At 46.1% G+C, this 19,729-nt stretch overlaps 1 protein-coding gene across 1 annotated transcript in view; it reads left to right on the top strand.

Moving 5' to 3' along the window:
• The window catches only part of ADGRF5 (adhesion G protein-coupled receptor F5), an 87,148-nt gene that overhangs the window by 19,326 nt on the left and 48,093 nt on the right, over window positions 1-19,729 (top strand). Inside the window, exon 3 of the mRNA XM_074946785.1 lies at window positions 16,309-16,450. Coding sequence (XP_074802886.1) covers window positions 16,334-16,450 — 117 coding nt within the window. The 5' untranslated portion in view covers window positions 16,309-16,333. The remainder of the gene's footprint in view (window positions 1-16,308; window positions 16,451-19,729) is intronic.

Below are 19,729 nucleotides of genomic sequence, written 5' to 3'. Positions count from 1 at the left end.
AAAGCTAGCCAGAGCCAGCTGCATTTGTATCATTTCAGCACCTCCCATGGGGATAACAGGAAAATAAACAGATCGTTAAAAAGGCTCAACAAGCAGGAAGCATCCAGTCATTGGGCTTTCTAGGACTCCAGTGTGTAGGAGTAGCTTGTGGCTGGCTCACTACAGGGACATGAGCCAACACACATTGAAGTCAATGGAAGTTTGACTTCAGTGGATGTTATTAGATTAGGGCCCTCAGTGTGCACATGAGGGGAGAGAGAATGATAGGTTCTCAAACTTCTTTGTGCTCATGCACGTGGGCCATGATGCTCCCGGTCTTTACATTCCCTGAGCACAAGGACTGGGAGATGCCGGGCCAGCCAACACCTCTAGAAACCCCAGAATGTTACAAGGAGGGGAAGAGAAAGTTACATCTCTCCAATCACAATAGCCAGCAGAGAAGAGCCTGTGCCAAAGTAGGATGACGTGCTCTTCTAGAGCGCTCCCAAACACGTTGTGTTCAGATACCATGGTGAGGGGCAAGGTGTAAGAACCTAAATAGGATAGAATAATGCCTGCCATTTCTCATCTTATTTTTGTTTGTTTTTTTCCCCTCCCTGCTCTTTTTTTCACAGTTTCCTTCAATGGAAAATAAGCCCAATAACTCACAAGTAGAGCTGACTGGGAACTTTTCAACTTATTGTTTTTTCATCCAGAAGTGCCAATTTGTCAAAATCAAAATGGTCTGTGGGAAAAGGTCAACTGTGATGAATTTCCTCTTTGGAGAAATTGAGAAAAAAGCTTCAAAATTGCCTAGATGGAAAATTTTGACATTTTCTAAATGAAAAAGTGTTGGGTTTTGGGTCAAAACTACTTTTTTAGTTTAGAAATTTAAGAAAACTAATTTATAGTTAAAAAAATTATCAAAACAAAACGTTTTGACAGCAAAATGAAATGGTTTAATGGCCCCAATCTGACTGCTGTTTTTTTTCGTTATCGGCTCACTAACATTTTTATGAATTTGACTTTTTTGCCTGATCTGGAATGGGAAATTTTTGCAAAAATCTCTAAAATCATTTCCTACCCAGCTCCATATGCAAGTTGAAGAGAAACTTTCTAAGCCACAGCGTTCATGCTGAGTTGAGAATTAGGCAAATTCAACTGCCTGTCCCTGCTGAGTAGCACTATGAATACTGGGTCTGGGCAGCACCATGCATGGTCATCATGGTCTTGTTTAATACTCACCATGCATATTCTTAAAACATTGGGGCCTGATTCACCACTAGGTTTATGACAGCATAACTTCTCAAACTAAGTCCGTTGTCTAAATTGCTGCTGTTCCACTGGCATAATTAACTAAATAACTAAATAATTTATAGTTCCACAGGGTTTAAGGACAGAAGCAGCCTTACGTCGTGTAATCTGACTTCACAGGCCATTACATTTTACACAGGTACATGCCTATTAAGTCCAATGACTTTCGATAGACTAAAGCATTTCAGACCTCCAGAGACAAAACTATTCTGTGCCACAGGGAGAGACTGAGGTGTTGTCAGTGTCCATAATCCCTGCAATGCCTGGGAATTGTTTAGGTGAGCTATGCCCAGATGATCGCAGCAGAAGAACTATGCTCCATGCTGCAGAGAAAGGTGAAAAAAACCCTAAGGTCCCTGCCAATCTGACCTGTGTGGAAATTCGTTCAGACTGCTGGCAATCTGTCAGACCCTGAGCATGTGAGCAAGATGCACCAGCCAAGCATCTAGAAAGAGAATTCTCTGTACCACCACAGAGCACTGGCCCACCCTGACCAGCGTCACAACTCCAACTGGGGAGGCTCTGGTGCTTTAGATGGAGGTGAAAACAAATCCAGCCCAAACCCCCTCCTATCCTAGCCCATGCACACAGGCTGTTGAATTTCTTCCAGAAACTGCATTAAAGTAAATGATATCTAATCTCATCTTAACACCTCCAAATGATGATGACTTCAGTTCCTCCTTGTTCAAATGTTTAATTGCTCCCACTGCTAAGAAACTGTCTTATTTCAAGGTTGAATTTATTTAACTTCAGCTTCCAGCCACTGGATCTTGTTATGCCTTTGTCAACAAGGTTGAGACGCTCTCCTCCTCTGCCACCCCACCCTGGCCCTGCTATCAGATCTCTTTTCTATGTGTAAGGACCTACATACAGTGATCAAGTCACATCTCAGGCTTCTCACTGATGAGCTGAATGGCTTAAACTCCTTAAGCCTCACATGATAAGCCTTGTTTTCCAGCCCCCGGGTCATTATTGTGGCCCTCCTTTGAACTTTCTTTAGTATTTCCACATCCTTCTTGAATTGTGGACACCAGAGCTGGACACACTAGCGGCTTATCCATGATATGTTCAGAGGCAAAGATCACTTCCCTACTTGGGTTACCTAGGGAGGTGGTGGAATCTCCATCCTTAGAGGTTTTTAAGGTCAGGCTTGACAAAGCCCTGGCTGGGATGATTTAGTTGGGGATCGGTCCTGCTTTGAGCAGGGGGTTGGACTAGATGACCTCCTGAGGTCCCTTCCAACCCTAATATTCTATGATTCTACTTGACTGTCCCCTTTCTGTACATCCAAGGATCGCATTAGCCCTTTTCGCCACAGCATTGCACTACAGGGCTGTGCAGGCAACTGTCATTACACTGGCATAACACTGGAATAATTGGTTAGTCTCTAAGGTGCCACAAGTACTCCTTTTCTTTTAGAGTCATAATCAGATCCCGTGTGCTCATTTGCAAAAAGTCAGAGCAGAAAAGTGAGTCACAGCCTGTTTTTTACCCCCTGAATCCTTATCATCAAGTGGTTGAGTCTGGAATCCTTGATTAATATTTGTTTATATTATGTTAGTCTCACTGAGATGCGTTATCTAAAGTCAGTGCAATTTCCCCCACCTACCCTTGCAGCAAATTCTCCCATGAATTATTGTTGTACATGGGCGTGTGTTTCTTATGGTCATTGTGTGTTTTCTGTTTGAAACAAACATCTGCTCACCAGTCATATTCTACCCCTGTCAAAAGTCATGTTTTGGGCAATGAATAATAGCATGGAGGCAAAGCCACTCCATATTGGCAGACAGGAAAGAACTGTGGACAACTAAAGAAAGTTAGCACTTAAATTATGGCTTTCGGCTCCGGAAATCTGGTCTCTTAGAACAAATGCAAAGTTGATGCTGGTAGATTTAAAGACCTTGGGCCAGATCCTAGTGTACCTCCACTGACACCAAATGGGCTATGCAGAATTACACCAGCTGTAAATCCGATCTCTATATCCAATGGCCAGTTACAGCAAGCGCTGAGCGACTAACCGATGTTTCAGTTCACGGGCAAGTCCAAACTTTACTTTTAAAAAAAAAAGTTTTGGGTCAACCCCAAACTAACATTTTTTAAAATTTTTCAGGTTTCAGAGTAGCAGCCGTGTTAGTCTGTATCTGCAAAAAGAAAAGGAGGACTTGTGGTGCCTTAGACACTAACAAATTTATTTGAGCATGAAGTGAGCTGTAGCTCACGAAAGCTTATGCTCAAATAAATTTGTTAGTCTCTAAGGTGCCACAAGGCCTTCTTTTTTCAGTGACTCAGAAAGTAGGAACAAAATTCATTTCAGCACAAAAGTAAGGGTTCATTCGTTCCAAAATGAAACATGTAATGTCAATTTCAGGCATTTTTAGCTTAAAAAAAAAAAAAGAAAAAGAAAGGAAATTAAGGAGGAAGTGATGCCCATGTGCTCCTTGTACCCAAGAGCCTGGTGGTTAGGGCATTCAGCTGGAATGTGGGAGACAAAGGGTTAAACCCACACTCTAGGGCACAGACTTGAACCGGGATCTCCCACATCCCCTGAGTGTCCTAACTGCAGTGTTATTGACGATAAGAGGGGATCCACTCTTTTCACCTCGTTGCTTTTGTGGAGGGTGCCTACGTCCCCTTATGACGCTAGCCTGGAAAATCAAAACATTTCATTTTAGAAACATCAGACTGGGTCATTCTGATATTTCGAAAACTTTTGGTGTGTTAGTTTTTAACTAAGCCAATTTCCCCAATCTGGCACCTGTGCGTGAAATGTTGCAGTCAACCCAAACCTGCATTTTTAGGCAAGAGAAAAGCTTCAGCTTCAGCTAAAATTTTTTGCCCTCCCCCACCCCCTCTCCCCCATCACAACCCTTTGTGTAGTAAGGGCCAGATTTTAAAGGCATTTAGGCGCCTAGTGTGATTATTTTAATTTTTCAATTTCTTGGAGAGTTAGGTACAGAGGCATTGTTGAAAAACCTTGTAGGTGCCTATCTGCATGTTTAGGTACCGCCATGCCTTTAAAAATCTGGCCTTACGTCTCCAGCTTCTCCTAATTCCTTTCTCCCTGCTTTTCTTTCCCCTCAGGTGCTGGCACCATAGACTTTTCCCCATAGGTGTCTGAGAGGGAAAATAGCTCAATAACTGCCAGGGGCAAGAAGCATGGTAGCCGAGAGGGGCCCAGATACGTGGTGATGGGCATCTCCGATAATGAATGGACAGCCTCATTGAAATCAGAACATTGGCCACTGTTCGCATAGCTGAGACTGCTGGCGTAGGTGCAGAATGCTGGCAATCCCTATTGAGGCTGATGGGAGATGAGGGCACGCGGCGCTTGTAGGAATGAGCTCATAATATTCCAGGGCTACTCAGACAACACTAAAAACAACGAGGAGTCCTTGTGGCAGGTTAGAAACTAAGAAATTTATTTGGGCATAAGCTTTCGTGGGCTAAAACCCACTTCATCAGATGCATGGAGTGAAAAAAACAGTAAGCAGAATATATATTCTAGCCCATGAAAAGATGAGAGTTGCCTTACCAAGTGGGGGGGTCAGTGATAACGAGCCAATTCAATTAAGGTGGAAGTGGCCTATTTTCAACAGTTGACAAGAAGGGGTGAATACCAAGGGAGGGAAAATTACTTTTGTAGTGCTAACAAGGCGAATGCAATCAAGGTGGCCCATTTCCAACAGTTGACAAGAAGGTGTGAGTCTCAGCAGAGGGAAAATTACTTTTTTTAGTAACCCATCTGCTCCCAGTCTTTATTCAGGCCTAATTTGATGGTGTCCAGTTTGCAAATTAATTCCAGTTCTGCAGTTTCTTGTTGGAGTCTGTTTTTGAGTGTCCAGGGAGATTGAAGTGTTCTCAGTGAGGAAGAAGGAGTAGGGTGAGTCAGTGGGCTATCCCCCTCACTTTATCAGATTATGATGATCCACTGTGGGGATGTGGGGTGTACTTGGAGAGGTGCATGAAACAGTCGCTCGCCATACAACCTCCATGTAAGGGCCCATCACAATCATAGTTCTTGCATTCTTCTGGGCGCAAGGACTGCATGGAGTACTCCTGAGGCATTCTGCACCAAAAAAATAATAAAAATTCTGCTCACAATATTTTAAAATTCTGCAAAATTTTGCAAAATTTATTAGTCAAATAAATGTGGAGGCTCTAGCATGGCATTGGGGAGCACAGGCCACTGGCTGCACAGAGGTGGGAGATCACTGTGCAGCTCCTCCCGCCCCGGGACACAGACTCAGTGGTGATGCTGCACCCAACCCTGACACAGTGCAAGGACCAGGCCTGCCTGAGAAACACCCCAGGGCCATGCCCCTCTGTGGCAGATGCACCACGTGTGTGTGGGGGGGGATAGAGCTTAGCAGGACGGAGTCTGGGGGGGGGAGCTCAGTGGGGATTCCAGATGCTGGGGGAGTGGGGCTCAGTGGAGTGGGGATCCAGGTTCAGCTGGTTGGGGCTCAGTGGGGTTGGGATCTGGGTGTGGGTGGCTTGTCAGGGTGGTCCAGGTGCAAGGGGAGTGGAGCTTATTGGACGGGGTGCCTCAGTGCAGGGGGAGGTGAGGCACGATGGGAGGGGCTGAGTATGAGAAAAGTGATCAGGAACAGTCAGCATGGATTCACCAAGGGCAAGTCATGCCTGACTAATCTAATTGCCTTCTATGATGAGATAACTGGCTCTGTGGATGAAAGGAAAGCAGTGGACGTGTTGTTCCTTGACTTTAGCAAAGCTTTTGACACTGTCTCCCACAGTATTCTTGCCAGCAAGTTAAAGAAGTATGGGCTGGATGAATGGACTATAAGGTGGATAGAAAGCTGGCTAGATTGTCGGGCTCAACGGGTAGTGATCAATGGCTCCATGTCTAGTTGGCAGCCGGTATCAAGCGGAGTGCCCCAAGGGTCGGTCCTGGGGCCAGTTTTGTTCAATATCTTCATAAATGATCTGGAGGATGGTGTGGATTGCACCCTCAGCAAGTTTGCAGATGACACTAAACTGGGAGGAGAGGTAGATATGCTGAAGGGTAGGGATAGGATACAGAGGGACCTAGACAAATTGGAGGATTGGGCGAAAAGAAATCTGATGAGATTCAACAAGGACAAGTGCAGAGTCCTGCACTTAGGACGGAAGAATCCAATGCACCGCTACAGACTAGGGACCGAATGGCTCGGCAGCAGTTCTGCAGAAAAGGACCTAGGGGCTACAGTGGACGAGAAGCTGGATATGAGTCAACAGTGTGCCCTTGTTGCCAAGAAGGCCAATGGCATTTTGGGCTGTATAAGTAGGGGCATTGCCAGCAGATCGAGGGACGTGATCGTTCCCCTCTATTCGACACTGGTGAGGCCTCATCTGGAGTACTGTGTCCAGTTTTGGGCCCCACACTACAAGAAGGATGTGGAAAAATTGGAAAGAGTCCAGCGGAGGGCAACAAAAATGATTAGGGGACTGGAACACATGAGTTATGAGGAGAGGCTGAGGGAACTGGGGATGTTTAGTCTACGGAAGAGAAGAATGAGGGGGGATTTGATAGCTGCTTTCAACTACCTGAAAGGGGGTTCCAAAGAGGATGGCTCTAGACTGTTCTCAGTGGTACCAGATGACAGAACAAGGAGTAATGGTCTCAAGTTGCAGTGGGGAAGATTTAGGTTGGATATTAGGAAAAACTTTTTCACTAGGAGGGTGGTGAAACACTGAAATGCGTTACCTAGGGAGGTGGTGGAATCTCCTTCCTTCGAAGTTTTTAAGGTCAGGCTTGACAAAGCCCTGTCTCGGATGATTTAATTGGGGATCAGTCCTGCTTTGAGCAGGGGGTTGGACTAGATGACCTCCTGAGGTCCCTTCCAACCCTGATATTCTATGATTCTATGATTGGATGCATGGGGATTGAGCAGATGCAGGAGCAGCTCCCTGTACGGGGATCCCTCCCCCTGCAGCTGAGGAACGATGGGTGCAGGAAGCATGCGGGGATGATGGTGGTGGGGGACTTTGAAGAGCTTCCTGCAGCTGGGGGAGAAATCTGGGGCTGGGTCTGACCCGGCCCTGGATGCCGTGCAGGGGAAGAGGAAGTCCCATCCTCCCCTGCCCAGCCGGGACTAGCAGCTGAGCCCAGCACAGGGTAGGAGCCACCAGCCGGGTCTTCCCCACTCCCGCCCCCTCCCTCACAGAGATTGACCTCTCTGCTGGCTGCCCTGGGCACCCAAAACATACTGCTGGGGAGGGTTGCATGACTGCCTTTGTGGCTTCCCTTTGCTTCCCCCTCAGAAAGTGGAGTGCCGAGCCCGGAGTCCCTCCCCCATTCTGCCCCTTCCCCCACGGCCCTGCTTCTGTTCCGATCCCTGTTCCGCCCTCACTCCGCCTCTTCCCGCCGAGGCCCCGCCCCTTGCTCACTCCTTCCCCCTGCTCCAGTGCTGCAGCCCCGAGACCAGAAAAGCTCTGTGACCCCACTGCAGCCCTGGGGCCACGGCAGGAAGCAGGAGATTTTTCCAGGGGCCCCAAATCCTCCACTGCCCCCCCTCCCGGCAATATGAGGTTTGTGGAGGCTTAGCCTCTCTCGGCCTCCGTTACGCACCACCCTTGGGGGCAAGCAATGGGGCCTCTTGCCCATGTATGGTACCCAAATGTTCATGGGGAAAGCCATTCCCAACCTTACAGCTCTCCGAGCAACCACTTTGGCTGCCCTTCTAGACCAGTTCCTTAACCTCCTCCGCCCCTGGCAACCCTGCAGTCACAGCGGCCATGCTGCAATTTGCCCACCTGACCCTTATGACTGGGCTCACAGAGCATGGAGGGCAGGTTACTATTGCTCCCAACAGTGAAACTGCCCCAGGTTTGCACAGTGGTGAAGGTAGGGGCTGTCGGCAGCGCTGTGTTCCCAAATGCCATGCTGAGCATTCCGTTCACTATTAATTCCCAACACCAGCACACCGTGAAACTAACAAAGCTGGGCTAAACCACTCCATGCTCACTTGCTGGTATGTCGCAGCCCCCGCCTTTCCTCTGTGCTTGCACTTTTTCAGTTTACGCTCTCTAAGGCTGAGACTGTCACTTTATCTGTGTTTGTGCAGCACCCAGCACGACCAGTTATAATCCTTGGCCCTGTGACTGTTACAGAAATGCTTACAAATAATACCAGCTGACTCAGAGACCAGGTTATCACCTACTGACTCATTAACAACCCTTCCTGCAGCGCATGAAATTTCTGTTGGCTTCCCCCATCCAAATAGTGACCCAGCCAGATCTCTCTGAAGTTGTAAAAGCTGGCATGATAACAGCCTCCGGCGGTGTGACTGTAAATTATGAATGAGGCAAGGAAAAAACCACTTAGCAGTCTGATTAGGAGGCGTGACTGGCCACCAGCCCTGGCATCTCCTGTTGAGTACGTACCCAATGCTTTGACATTGGATTTAATGGTGCAGTTTTTTTCACAGGTGCTTATGAAATGAACTTGGAGTCCAGTTACAAAGTTGCATTTTGTGTGTACATTAGGCAGAGCTTTGTAAGCACCTGGCAACCTGTTCCCTAAAAGCATGAGCCCCTGGGAAGGCTGGGGTTAGGCCATTGTTAAACATAGGCTTTGCTGACAGTAGTGCATCGCAGCCTGCAATTCTGCTGTTATGTATCATGTACCTGTAAATATTCCTGTTACATATGGGGCTGCTCGAACTCTGTGAATCTCTGAAAAGCAACCGGCCTGCTGGCATATCAGAGTAACTTCCATATTCTTTCCCCATGGCGATTAAATCAAAGGTGGTAAATATCATTCCATTGCAATTTCATAAAGAAGAGCACCCAAGGGCAGCTGGCCAGCCCTCATGTTTGTCAGATTAGTTACCACTTTCATGACACTGTTTAATCCAAACAAACAGTATGACTAATGCTGGCAGAACAAGTTAGGCCACTTGCTGGAGCAATGTGCAGAAAAGGGGCTGGAGACTTGGGTCACGTGTAGGGAAAAAAATAATAGTTACTTGGTAAGAGGTACCAGGAAACAACGCCTTAAAATGCCTGGTGTGTTCTCTACTATAACAGTGCCACTCAGGTTGCTTCGAAAGGAGTCCCAGCCACAAACCCCAGCCATGCTCCATGCAGTAATGACAACCCGGCCAGTTCATTGAACATCCTGCATTGGGAGCAGGCAGACAGCTAGTGGAAGCGTGAGTGGAATTCAGGGAGCTTTCCCCAGGGAAAACCGGACAGGTAAAGCAGATTACACACCTGGGTTTCATTTACAGCCTTTTCATCTGAAAGAATCATTAGGCTGGGTTTGTAAGAGGCACTTTAAAGACTCAGCGACGCTTCTGACAAACTCTCCGAGGTTGGGAATGAAGAAGAGCGGCTCTCAGCTCATGGAAAGTCAGACTATCCTCTCCCAGCTCAGGTTGGTTCCCTGGTGTATGATTTCTACGGTTATTTTGTATCCTCAAGCCAAATTTGTTTTCAGCCAGTGACTTGACAGCAAACCTCTATGCTGTAGTGCAGGAGACAGAGCTGGCAGCAACGTTGGGTCTTTCTTGCTTTATGAGCTGTTGCAGCTTACAGATGGTGCGGATGAAAGAGTACAGACACCTTTCCAGCCAAGGCATCTGCATCAACCTTGGAGTGAGGGCTGGTTGAATATTTCCCACCAAAAATTTTTTCAACCTAAAATTGGGGGTTTGTTCTAATGGGTGGAAACTGTCTGGCTTTTCTTGAAAATGTTGGATGTGTTGTTGGATTATCAGTGTTGGTTGCTGAAAATCAAAAAGGAGCTCATGTTTCTAGTTCCCGGTTTTGCAGTGAACAGCTGCCATGTTTTGCTGGAAATTCTGACAGACGCAACTTTTTGGTTTTGCAGAAATTTTGTTCAGGAAATCACTTTCTGCCCAACTCTGTTAGGACTTTAGTTGCCTGCCTTCACAATGCGAGAAACACAGAAAGAAAGTTTGTGAGAGGAAGTAGGAAGGACTAGGGAACCCAAAATTAAAGGGGTTAGAGATTGTTTAGACCTTGTTTTAATTGCCTTTGGGGCAAGACTAAGCAGAGTTAGATCTAAACAATTCTGGGGGTCAGGGAATGTCTGGGGTAGGGGAAAGAAGAAAGAAAGAAATTACTGAAGTTTACTATGTTCTCCCATCATGCTCTCAGTCTCCAAGGGCATTAGTCTCTTTCACGATAAGTGTCATGCTGACACAGTGGCTCAGAAAAGTTTTATTACCTCTATCCACTGTTTTTTTATAATGTACATATAAAACACCATCACTGCTGAGATCACTTAAAAGCTACCTTGAAACACAAACCTACAGAGGCATTACCACAGACCCAACAGGCTGCTTGAGAGAGAAGCTTCATGTTTTGCAGAAATAATACTTTTGTGCTAAGTTTCATTTCATGCTATCCCAGCACAAAAGATATGATGTGACAGGCAACTTTTGCTGTGATAACCAATAGCGCTATTAACTTGCTTGTATACCATTGCCTTAATTTTTGCTTAATTTCAGATTTGGTGTAATCCCGGGAATTTTAGATCTATGGTTATTAATGGCATGCTATAAAATGTAATGTATTGGAAGGAAACATTATAATAGAGAATATCAAAACAATGCGCTTGTTAAGCAGGAAAATAATCTTTCTAATAATTTCTTACTACACTTTCATATGCAAGCAAGAAAGCGTATGAAAGCTCTTTGTACCATCCTGCACTGAAACAATTTGTTTAATTAAAAGATAAATTTAGAAACCTGTTTAGATATACTGTATAATTAAAATGTACACCTCACTGTTTACCTAATACATAAATAAATATTTATATTTGAATAATAACACAATTAGTAGCAGAGGGGTAGCTGTGTTAGTCTGTTTCCACAAAAACATCAAGGAGTCTGGTTGCACCTTAAAGACTAACAGATTTATTTGGGCATAAGCTTTCGTGGGTAAAAAACCCACTTCTTCAGATGCAACACAATTAACGCATGTCTCCTTTGGCAAGCTACTAAAGGCCCCTACTAAAGATACAGCTAATGGGACACTTGCTCTTAGTTATGTGGCTGCCCTGATGATGTATTTGGGGAAAGAATCTGACCCAGAGTGTTTGCAGTTGCACACAAGATTGTGAATGGAGCAATGGGGAATGCAAAATTTCACAAGGCACTGTCTATGCTCAGAGCGACCGCTATTTTTCATGATGATCAGTATTGGTTCATTGTTTCCTCTCACCATCTGTTTGCTTTATCCACCTGTGGTTTGTTTCGACTGTAAGCTCTTCAGAGCATGGGATGGCTCTTTGTTATATGTTTATATATCACATGGAGCCCTGACCACTGCGTGCCAAAACAATACAAATCATTAAGTATTATTATTAGTAGTAATAATAAATATTCTTCTCTTCTATGTTTTGAGGATTTATGAATGTGCCTACAGTTAACAGCGTACATTTCCCCTATACTTCATAGACCTCAAAGAGTTTGGGAGTATGGACTCATAGAATCTGCATGCAGACTACAGAGTGTCTTTCATAAAGTACTATAAAGAGTGCAGATGTTTCCATGTGGATTTGTCTGGCCTGCAGCCACAGGGTGTGGTGGGCCTGACAGCGGGATGGGAGAGTCCAAACACCTTCCGAACATTTCATGTAGTGGGGTGTGTTAGTCAGCAGGGGGCACTCTTCCCCTGGAATCAGCATTGAACGGAGGTTCCGGCTTGGTGTGAGGGATGCGGCTTTAAATCCTGGTATTGGTGCACAGCATGAGGCACTGGGCTGTGCATTAAGGATTTCCATGGGGTCTGGGAAGAAGGATCCACTCGGGAGAGCAGCTCCTCGCCATCCATAGGACAGAATGGCAAGTGGGTCCATATAGTTGAGCATCACTGGCACCACCTCTGTTTTACCAAAGTAACCCCATTATGAGCTGTTCCAGTGGAGTTACTCTGGATTTACATCAATGTGACTGGCTCTCCTCCAGCATCCATTTCCTATGCTCCTGCCCTCACACCGAGGAGCATCTGAAGCAGAAATCCCATGACCAGCCTGACTTCCTACACTACAAATTCATTCTCTCCTCCTTCAGTTCTGCTGTCTTCCTAGCTAAACAAGTCCACTTCTCCTCCTTAATCAGATCTCATGCCTGCAATCCCAGCTGCCTTTTTACCACCTTTGACTCACTCCTCAAACCCTCTGCTCTTCCTGCCTCCACTTTCTCTCCACACAGGATCTCGCCAATTTGTTCCAAGAGAAAATGGGCAAAACAGGACACAATCTCCCCCTCCCCTCACTTGCCCACCTTCCCCCTTCGCCTTCTACAACTCTCTCCTCCTTCTTCCCTGTCACAGACACAGAAGTTTCTTGGCTGCTCTCCTACTGTAATCTGTCCATGTGCCCCTGTGACCCCATCCTGTCTCCTGGTCTCCCCCATGCCCACTCGCATCCGCTCCCATACTCTTTTCCGAACCTCTCATTCTCCCCTGGCTTTTCCCCTCCCCATACAAACATGCTGTAGTTCTCCCATCTTAACCTCCCTTGGCCCCCATTTGCCTCATCAACCTCTTCCCCATCTCCCTTCTATCTCTAAGCTCATGGACTGCACTACGTACAATCACTGTCTGGAGTTCTCCTCCAGTTCCATCTTAGACCCTCTCTAACGCAGCTGTTAACCCTAGCACTCCACTGAAACCACTCTCACCAAAGGCTGTAATGACCTCTTCCTAGCTAAATCTCAGAACTCGTTCTCCACCCTCATCCTCCTTGACCTGTCAGCCACTTCAACACAGCCAGCCATGGTCTTATTCTTGAAATCTTGTTCTCCTTTGGCTTTTGTGGCTCAGTCCTCTCCTGGTTCTCTGCTTACCTCTCTAATCACTCCTTCATCAAATGCTTCAGAGGATCCTCCTTATCCCCACCTCCAGCTTTCTGCAGGGATTCCTCAGGGCTCTGCCCTTGGTCCCTTCTCTTCTCCATCTATAGCTTATCCCTGAGCAGTGTCATCCACACACACAAATTGAACTGCCCTCTCTGTGCTGACAACTCACAGATCTACCTCTGTACTGCAGGCCTGCCTCCTTCTGTCTAAACTAAAGCCTCAGCCTGTCTCGCTGACTTCTCCTCCTGGATGTCAGTTCAAGCTCAACATGGCTAAAACAGAGCTTGTAATCTTTCTCCCCAAACCCTCCCTCATCCTCCTTTCTCAAGCCCTATGGACAGCACCACCATCCTGCCTGTCATTCAGGCCCATCACCTGGGCCACATCTTCAGCTCAGATCTCTGTCATGATACCAGGCTACGTCTAAATCTTCTTTCTGCAGAACACCATCAAGATACAGCCTTTTCTATACATCCACACAGCTCAAACTGTCCTCCAGGCTCTCGTCATCTGACACTGCAATTAGTGCCACATCCTTCCCTCTGGCCTTGACAAATGCAATCTTGCCCCTCTCACATCCACTCAGAAGGCTGCTACAAGGATCATTTTTGTAGCCTGACACTTTGACCGTGTCTCCCCTCTCTTTGCATCCTTCTGCTGGTTGGCCTTTTCTATTGGGTCCGACATAAGCTACTTGACTTCGCTTTCAGGGCCCCCCCTCACAGCTTATCCTTAACCTACCTACCATCTCTCATTTGCTATGGAAATGTCAGCTCCTGCTGCCAATTGGCCCATGATGCCAATGTCATAGAATCATAGAATCATAGAATATCAGGGTTGGAAGGGACCCCAGAAGGTCATCTAGTCCAACCCCCTGCTCGAAGCAGGACCAATTCCCAGTTAAATCATCCCAGCCAGGGCTTTGTCAAGCCTGACCTTAAAAACCTCTAAGGAAGGAGATTCTACCACCTCCCTAGGTAACGCATTCCAGTGTTTCACCACCCTCTTAGTGAAAAAGTTTTTCCTAATATCCAATCTAAACCTCCCCCATTGCAACTTGAGACCATGTCCATTGCCCACTTATTAAATTATCAAACAAGTGCCTTCGTACTTTCTCCCACACTGACCCTCGCACTTGGGAGAGGCGCCCCGTAAACGTTTGCAAAGCGACCTCATTATCCACCCTTAATTCTCTCCTCAAAAATCTCTTTTGCCATGATGCTAACAACAGCTAGGCTGCTGGTGTGCAGAGATCACTGCCTGTCATTGTTTCCTTGGGCTCCCCCATCAGGGTCTATCTACACCTCTACCCTGATATAACGTGGTCCTCGGGAGCCAAAAAAATCTTACCGCGTTATAGGTGAAACCATGTTATATCAAACTTGCTTTGATCCACCGGAGCGCGCAGCCCTTGCCCCCCCCCCCCGAGCGCTGCTTTACCGCATTATATCCGGATTCGTGTTATATCAGGTCACATTATATCGGGGTAGAGGTGTATTTGTTGTCTCTTTTCTTATACTTAGATAGTAGGTCCCTTGGAACAGGGACTGTCTTTTTTTCTGTGTTTGTACAGGACTTTGCACAATGGGTCCCTGGTCCCTGACTGGGCTTCATAGGTACAACAGTAATGCAAACAGTAAACAACAACAACAAAAGAGCAGAATTTGGCCCAATAGCTCCAAACTCATTACGATTACACTGATTCTCCTCTTGCTTACTCCAGTGTAGAGCAGGAGTAAGGCCATTGAAGTCAGTGGAGTTCATATAGATGTAAACTGGTGTAAGCAAGAAAATAAGCTGCTCATTTTTTTCATAGAAAAGCTTTCCCCCCACCCCCATGAAAAGAGCCTTTAGAAGGAAACAAACGTTTGTACAAAAAAAAATTCCTCGACGTTTTTCCAATTCTTTGATTAAATGAACCCAACAAACTTGGTGTTAGAAATCTGAAAAATTGCTGGGTTTTAATTGTTGTATCTTCATTCACATCCTGTCCCTTTATACTGGGAGTGAGTTTTGTTCCTGCCCCTCACAATGCCGTCCTTCTCTATTTTACAAATGACTTCTCTAGGAAAGCTGGCTCATTTCCTCCTTGTCTAGGAAGAAGATCCGGACACATACCACGTTGAAAGTGGTGCATTGGCCTTATGTTCATCCTTTACATAAGGGTGAATATAAACTCTAGCTTGAAGCTGAGACCTTTTTGAAACTCCTCACTGTTCCTGAACATTATTGTTGTTATTACAGTAATGCTTAGAGGCTCCATTGTGCGAGGTGCTGTACAAACACATACACATACACACACAGAGTAAGAAACAGTCTCTGTCCTGAAGAACTTACAGTCTAAATAAACAAAACTTGGCCTGGTCTAAACTCGGGGGTGGGGGGAAATCGATCTAAGTTACGCAACTTCAGCTACGTGAATAACGTAGCTGAAGTCGACATATTTACACCTACTCACCGCGGTGTCTTCACTGCGGTGAGTTGACTGCTGCCTCTCTCTGGTCAACTCTGGCTGCACCTCTCGTGGTGGTGGAGTACAGGAGTCGATGGGAGAGCACTCGGCGGTCGATTTATCGCGTCTAGACTAGACATGATAAATCGACCCCCACTGGACTGATCGCTGCCCACCAATCCGGCGGGTAGTATAAACATATCCAAAGAGTGGCAGATGAAACAGAAGCAAAACAAGAGGTGAGGTGACTCAGACAAGGGTGCACAGCAGAGTCAGAAATAGAACCCAGCAGTCCTGAGTCCCACTCAACTTCTCTAGCCATGAGACCACATTGTCTCAACAAGCTAGTAACTGCTATGCTGATCATGAGAATGGCACTCATAGCACTTTGCTGGTAAAAACCAGACGTTCCGTCTTGTCCTGGGACTGTAACCTCTTTGGGGCAGGGACCATTTTTTCCTTTATCCATTGTGTACAGCACCTGCCAATCCCTGAACAGCACCTCTAAGTGCTCCCCAGTATGCATAACAACAATGAAAGGATTGACTTTCTCTCCCTTGGCAGGAAGCAGAGCTCTCAGAGCTGGGCACATTTTAGGGAGAAATACTACAAGCACAAAAAAGGCTGGGGAGACTTTTAGGGCTAGGATACCCTGGGAAAGGGAGTTGAAGGACAAAGTCATGTGGTAGGAGATAGAAAAATTCCTAACCTTTTGCTGTATTTTTCATTCAGGTTCTGCAATAAAGTATTGGGTGAAATGCTGTCCCTGGGCATTAAAGTCTTCTGCTTCCTACTTCTAATTGTCACCACATCTACCCACGCTTCGATGGAAGTTAATTTTGAACTTAATTTTGATCCATTCATCCATCACTCAGTAAGTAACTTTTATGGTGGTTTTCAGTTGGTTTATAATAACGCCTAACTCTTATATAGCACTTTTCCTTCCATCTGCCTCAAAGGAGATCAGTGTCATTATCCCCATAAAGACTTGCCCAAGGTCAGCCAGGAGACCCAGGATCTGAACATAGGTCTCCTATAGTGCCCTGTCCACGGGGTCAAATGAGAACAACTTGAGGAGCTGCTAGATTTTGCAATGTAGCCATCCTTTATAAATGCATAGACAGCTAAATGGCCTGCTCCAATGACTGCAGAAATAACCCACTGCGACCAGTAAGTGAAGCCCTAACTCAACACATTCAGTGTAAACTGAGCAAGATGTCATATTTCCTACCTTCTTACCATGTTAGGCTATCAGTGGCGTAGATAGCTTGGTTTAAATGCTCGCCCCGTGAGCTATGCTTGGGTGGGAATTATGTCAATAGTTGTGTGGACAAAAATCCGGTTCCTGGTACCCTGAAAGCAGGCGCTGGGGCAATCTCTGGACATAAGCATCAGCTGCTATGATAATGGTGTCTCCTGTTTAAAACAGAGCTGGGACTCAGATCTGGGTTCAATTTTCACCTCTTCCATCATCTTCCTGTGCAAAATGTCTTTTTACTGTGTCTCATTTCCCACCTGGCGAATAGGGATAATATTTATTATGGCAGCACCTACAGGCCCCCAGTGTGCTAGGTGTTGGACATACACATGGTAGCAGGCAGCCCCTTCCCCGAAGGGCTTACAGTCTAAATAGACAAGACAAAGGGTGGGAGGAGAAACAGTGAAGTGAAATGACTTGCCCCAGGTCCCACAACTGGTCAGGGTAGGGAGAAGGACTATAACCCATGTCTGCCAATCCAGTATGCTAATGATTAGACCACATAATACTTCCTTTCTTTAGACTATAAGCTCTTTAAGGCAGATGCTGCCTTTTGCTCTGTCTGTGTATCTACAGGGCCTGGAACAATGGGATCTCCAGTGGGGCCTCAACATACAGTTGCACTAGAAATAAATAATAAGATGAAGATAGCCCACAGGGAGAAGTAGTTGTGGCCAGTTGTGACCCCGCTGTAGGGTTCTCGGCCAATAGACCCACACACACACACATACACTCCGCAGCACACATTCTTGTGCAGATCCTCATCTGATTCAGCACCACACACAGGGCACAGAAGCCCCTTGTGTTGGCCTGTAACTTCCAGATCACCTATGTGCAATGGGAACCTGCCATTCCCACTGTGTTTCGGAGAAAGAGTGCCTAGAGAGAGGGTTTGTTCTTCACTGGAGCAGTTTTAAGGAGAGAGAGAGAGAGAGACTGACCTCTCCACCCCCTTTGTACCACTGAGATGGACTTTGCACCAGTCCTGAATACAATGGAGCAGAGAGGAACCTAGAGGAACAAGACAGAGGAGGAGCCAATGGCTGGACCTAGTGTTTGGGAATCTCTGCATAGAGGGGTTATCATAGACAGCTGTTGGTGGACTGGGTTGGGGCATTGATTTTCTCCCCCTGAACTCTATGTATTTCCCCACACTAAACCTGATTACCTTAGTGTGATGAGGAGTGATTTTCCCCCCCTTCTGTTCTAGCGGCTTTACTGAGTTAATAGGTTGTCCAAGATCAGGAGCTAAAAGCATCAGCTCTCTGGTTCCACCAGCACATCACTTCCTACAGCTGATGACTAAGAGGGAGAAAGTATCTCTTTTTGTTTTGTTTTTGCAAGCTGTTCCTTAACCACAGTGCTTTGGGCGGAGAGCGTATGTTGAACAAAAATATCTGATATCCTAGGTTATGTTCACAGCATACACACAAAAAAGATAGATAAAAACCATAAAGTGCTCTTTCAGGAAGGTTGTGATGTAACACTGCTTTACTTTTTAGAATCCAGAACCCTAAGACAAGAACCTCAAAACAGAGAGAGACAAAGCCACCTGCTCCCTAAAGCAGAGAGGCCCAACTCACCGCACCTTGCTCTAGGCTGGCTTTCTGCAGAGGACATAGATCACACACTTTCCTTAGGGGCAAGTAGGACCAGGCAACCCTTTAGGATTTAATGTGACAGCTTGCAATTTTTACCCACTTTTCAATACACCACACCTAATATTTATATAGCATCTGCAATCCAGAAGGGTCCCAAAATGCTTTGCAAACAAGCCAACTTCACCAGTTCCTGAATTGCAGCCACTTCTTGGTGCAACGTGGCAGTTGTTTAACAGTGAACAGCAAAACCACAATCATTTAGGAGAGGAACTTAAGACTTCTTTCTACAGCTTCAAACTAAGGGAGGAAGTGGACTTAGGTAAGCATCAAAAGCTCAAAAGCAGTTTCTCCTCCCTTGGTGTTCACACCTCAACTGCTAGAAGAGGGCCTCATCCTCCCTGATTGAACTAACCTCATTATCCCTAGCCTGATTCTTGCTTGCATATTTATACCTGCCTCTGGAAATTTCCACTACATGCATCCGACGAAGTGGGTATTCACCCATGAAAGCTTATGCTCTAATACATCTGTTAGTCTATAAGGTGCCACAGGACTCTGTCACTTTTACAGATCCAGACTAACATGGCTACCTCTCTGATACTTGTAAGCATCATGTAACTGTTCAAGCTGAAATTTGGCCAGGAGAAAGGCTTGCATCCCTATTTGTGCAGCAAAATATGCATTGGGAATCTTTACAATCAGGACTGATGTAATCTGAGGAGGAAGCAGCTCTAATCACACACCATATGGTTCCTTTGTGTGATGAGGTGTCTTAAGGGGTGCCAAGCTATTCACCAGCACTGTAAATAAAGGTTTGAATTAAGTTCCACAAACTGGCAAAGATGCAAACTTCCTGCCTCTGTGTTGCCACTTGTGTTTTTTTGCCCATCACTAGGAACGGTGCCAGTGCATTCTAGGGTTGATATAAAAATAACACATGCTGTACTCTACTTGGCAGACCCCTGCATGAACTCGGCTACTCTGTGTCCCTTGTGCCATCATGCCCCTGTCTAAAGCATGCTAGTGATGGCCTGAGAAATAGGTGGCTGATCTTCTACCTAAACTGAAGCAAAGAGTTTTCAATTGACTGGGATGCTACCAGTCCTTCCCCTGAGGGGGATCCAGAGAGAGCTGATAAAACCCTGCACTCCTGCTATTCAGTGGGGGAAACTAGACCCCAAGGTTTTAAAAAAATTCAGCTAAGTGCCCATATCCTCAGCTCCAGTTCCCTCTCCCTGTCCCCCACTGGGCTCCTCAGACCTTGGCTGGCATTCCTGTTTCAGGGCATGTCTAC

Source organism: Natator depressus, chromosome 3 (genome assembly GCF_965152275.1).
Source record: "Natator depressus isolate rNatDep1 chromosome 3, rNatDep2.hap1, whole genome shotgun sequence".
Taxonomy (NCBI): Eukaryota; Metazoa; Chordata; order Testudines; family Cheloniidae; genus Natator; species Natator depressus.
Note: the sequence above shows the minus strand (reverse complement) of the source record. Positions and strands in the feature narration are given on the sequence as shown.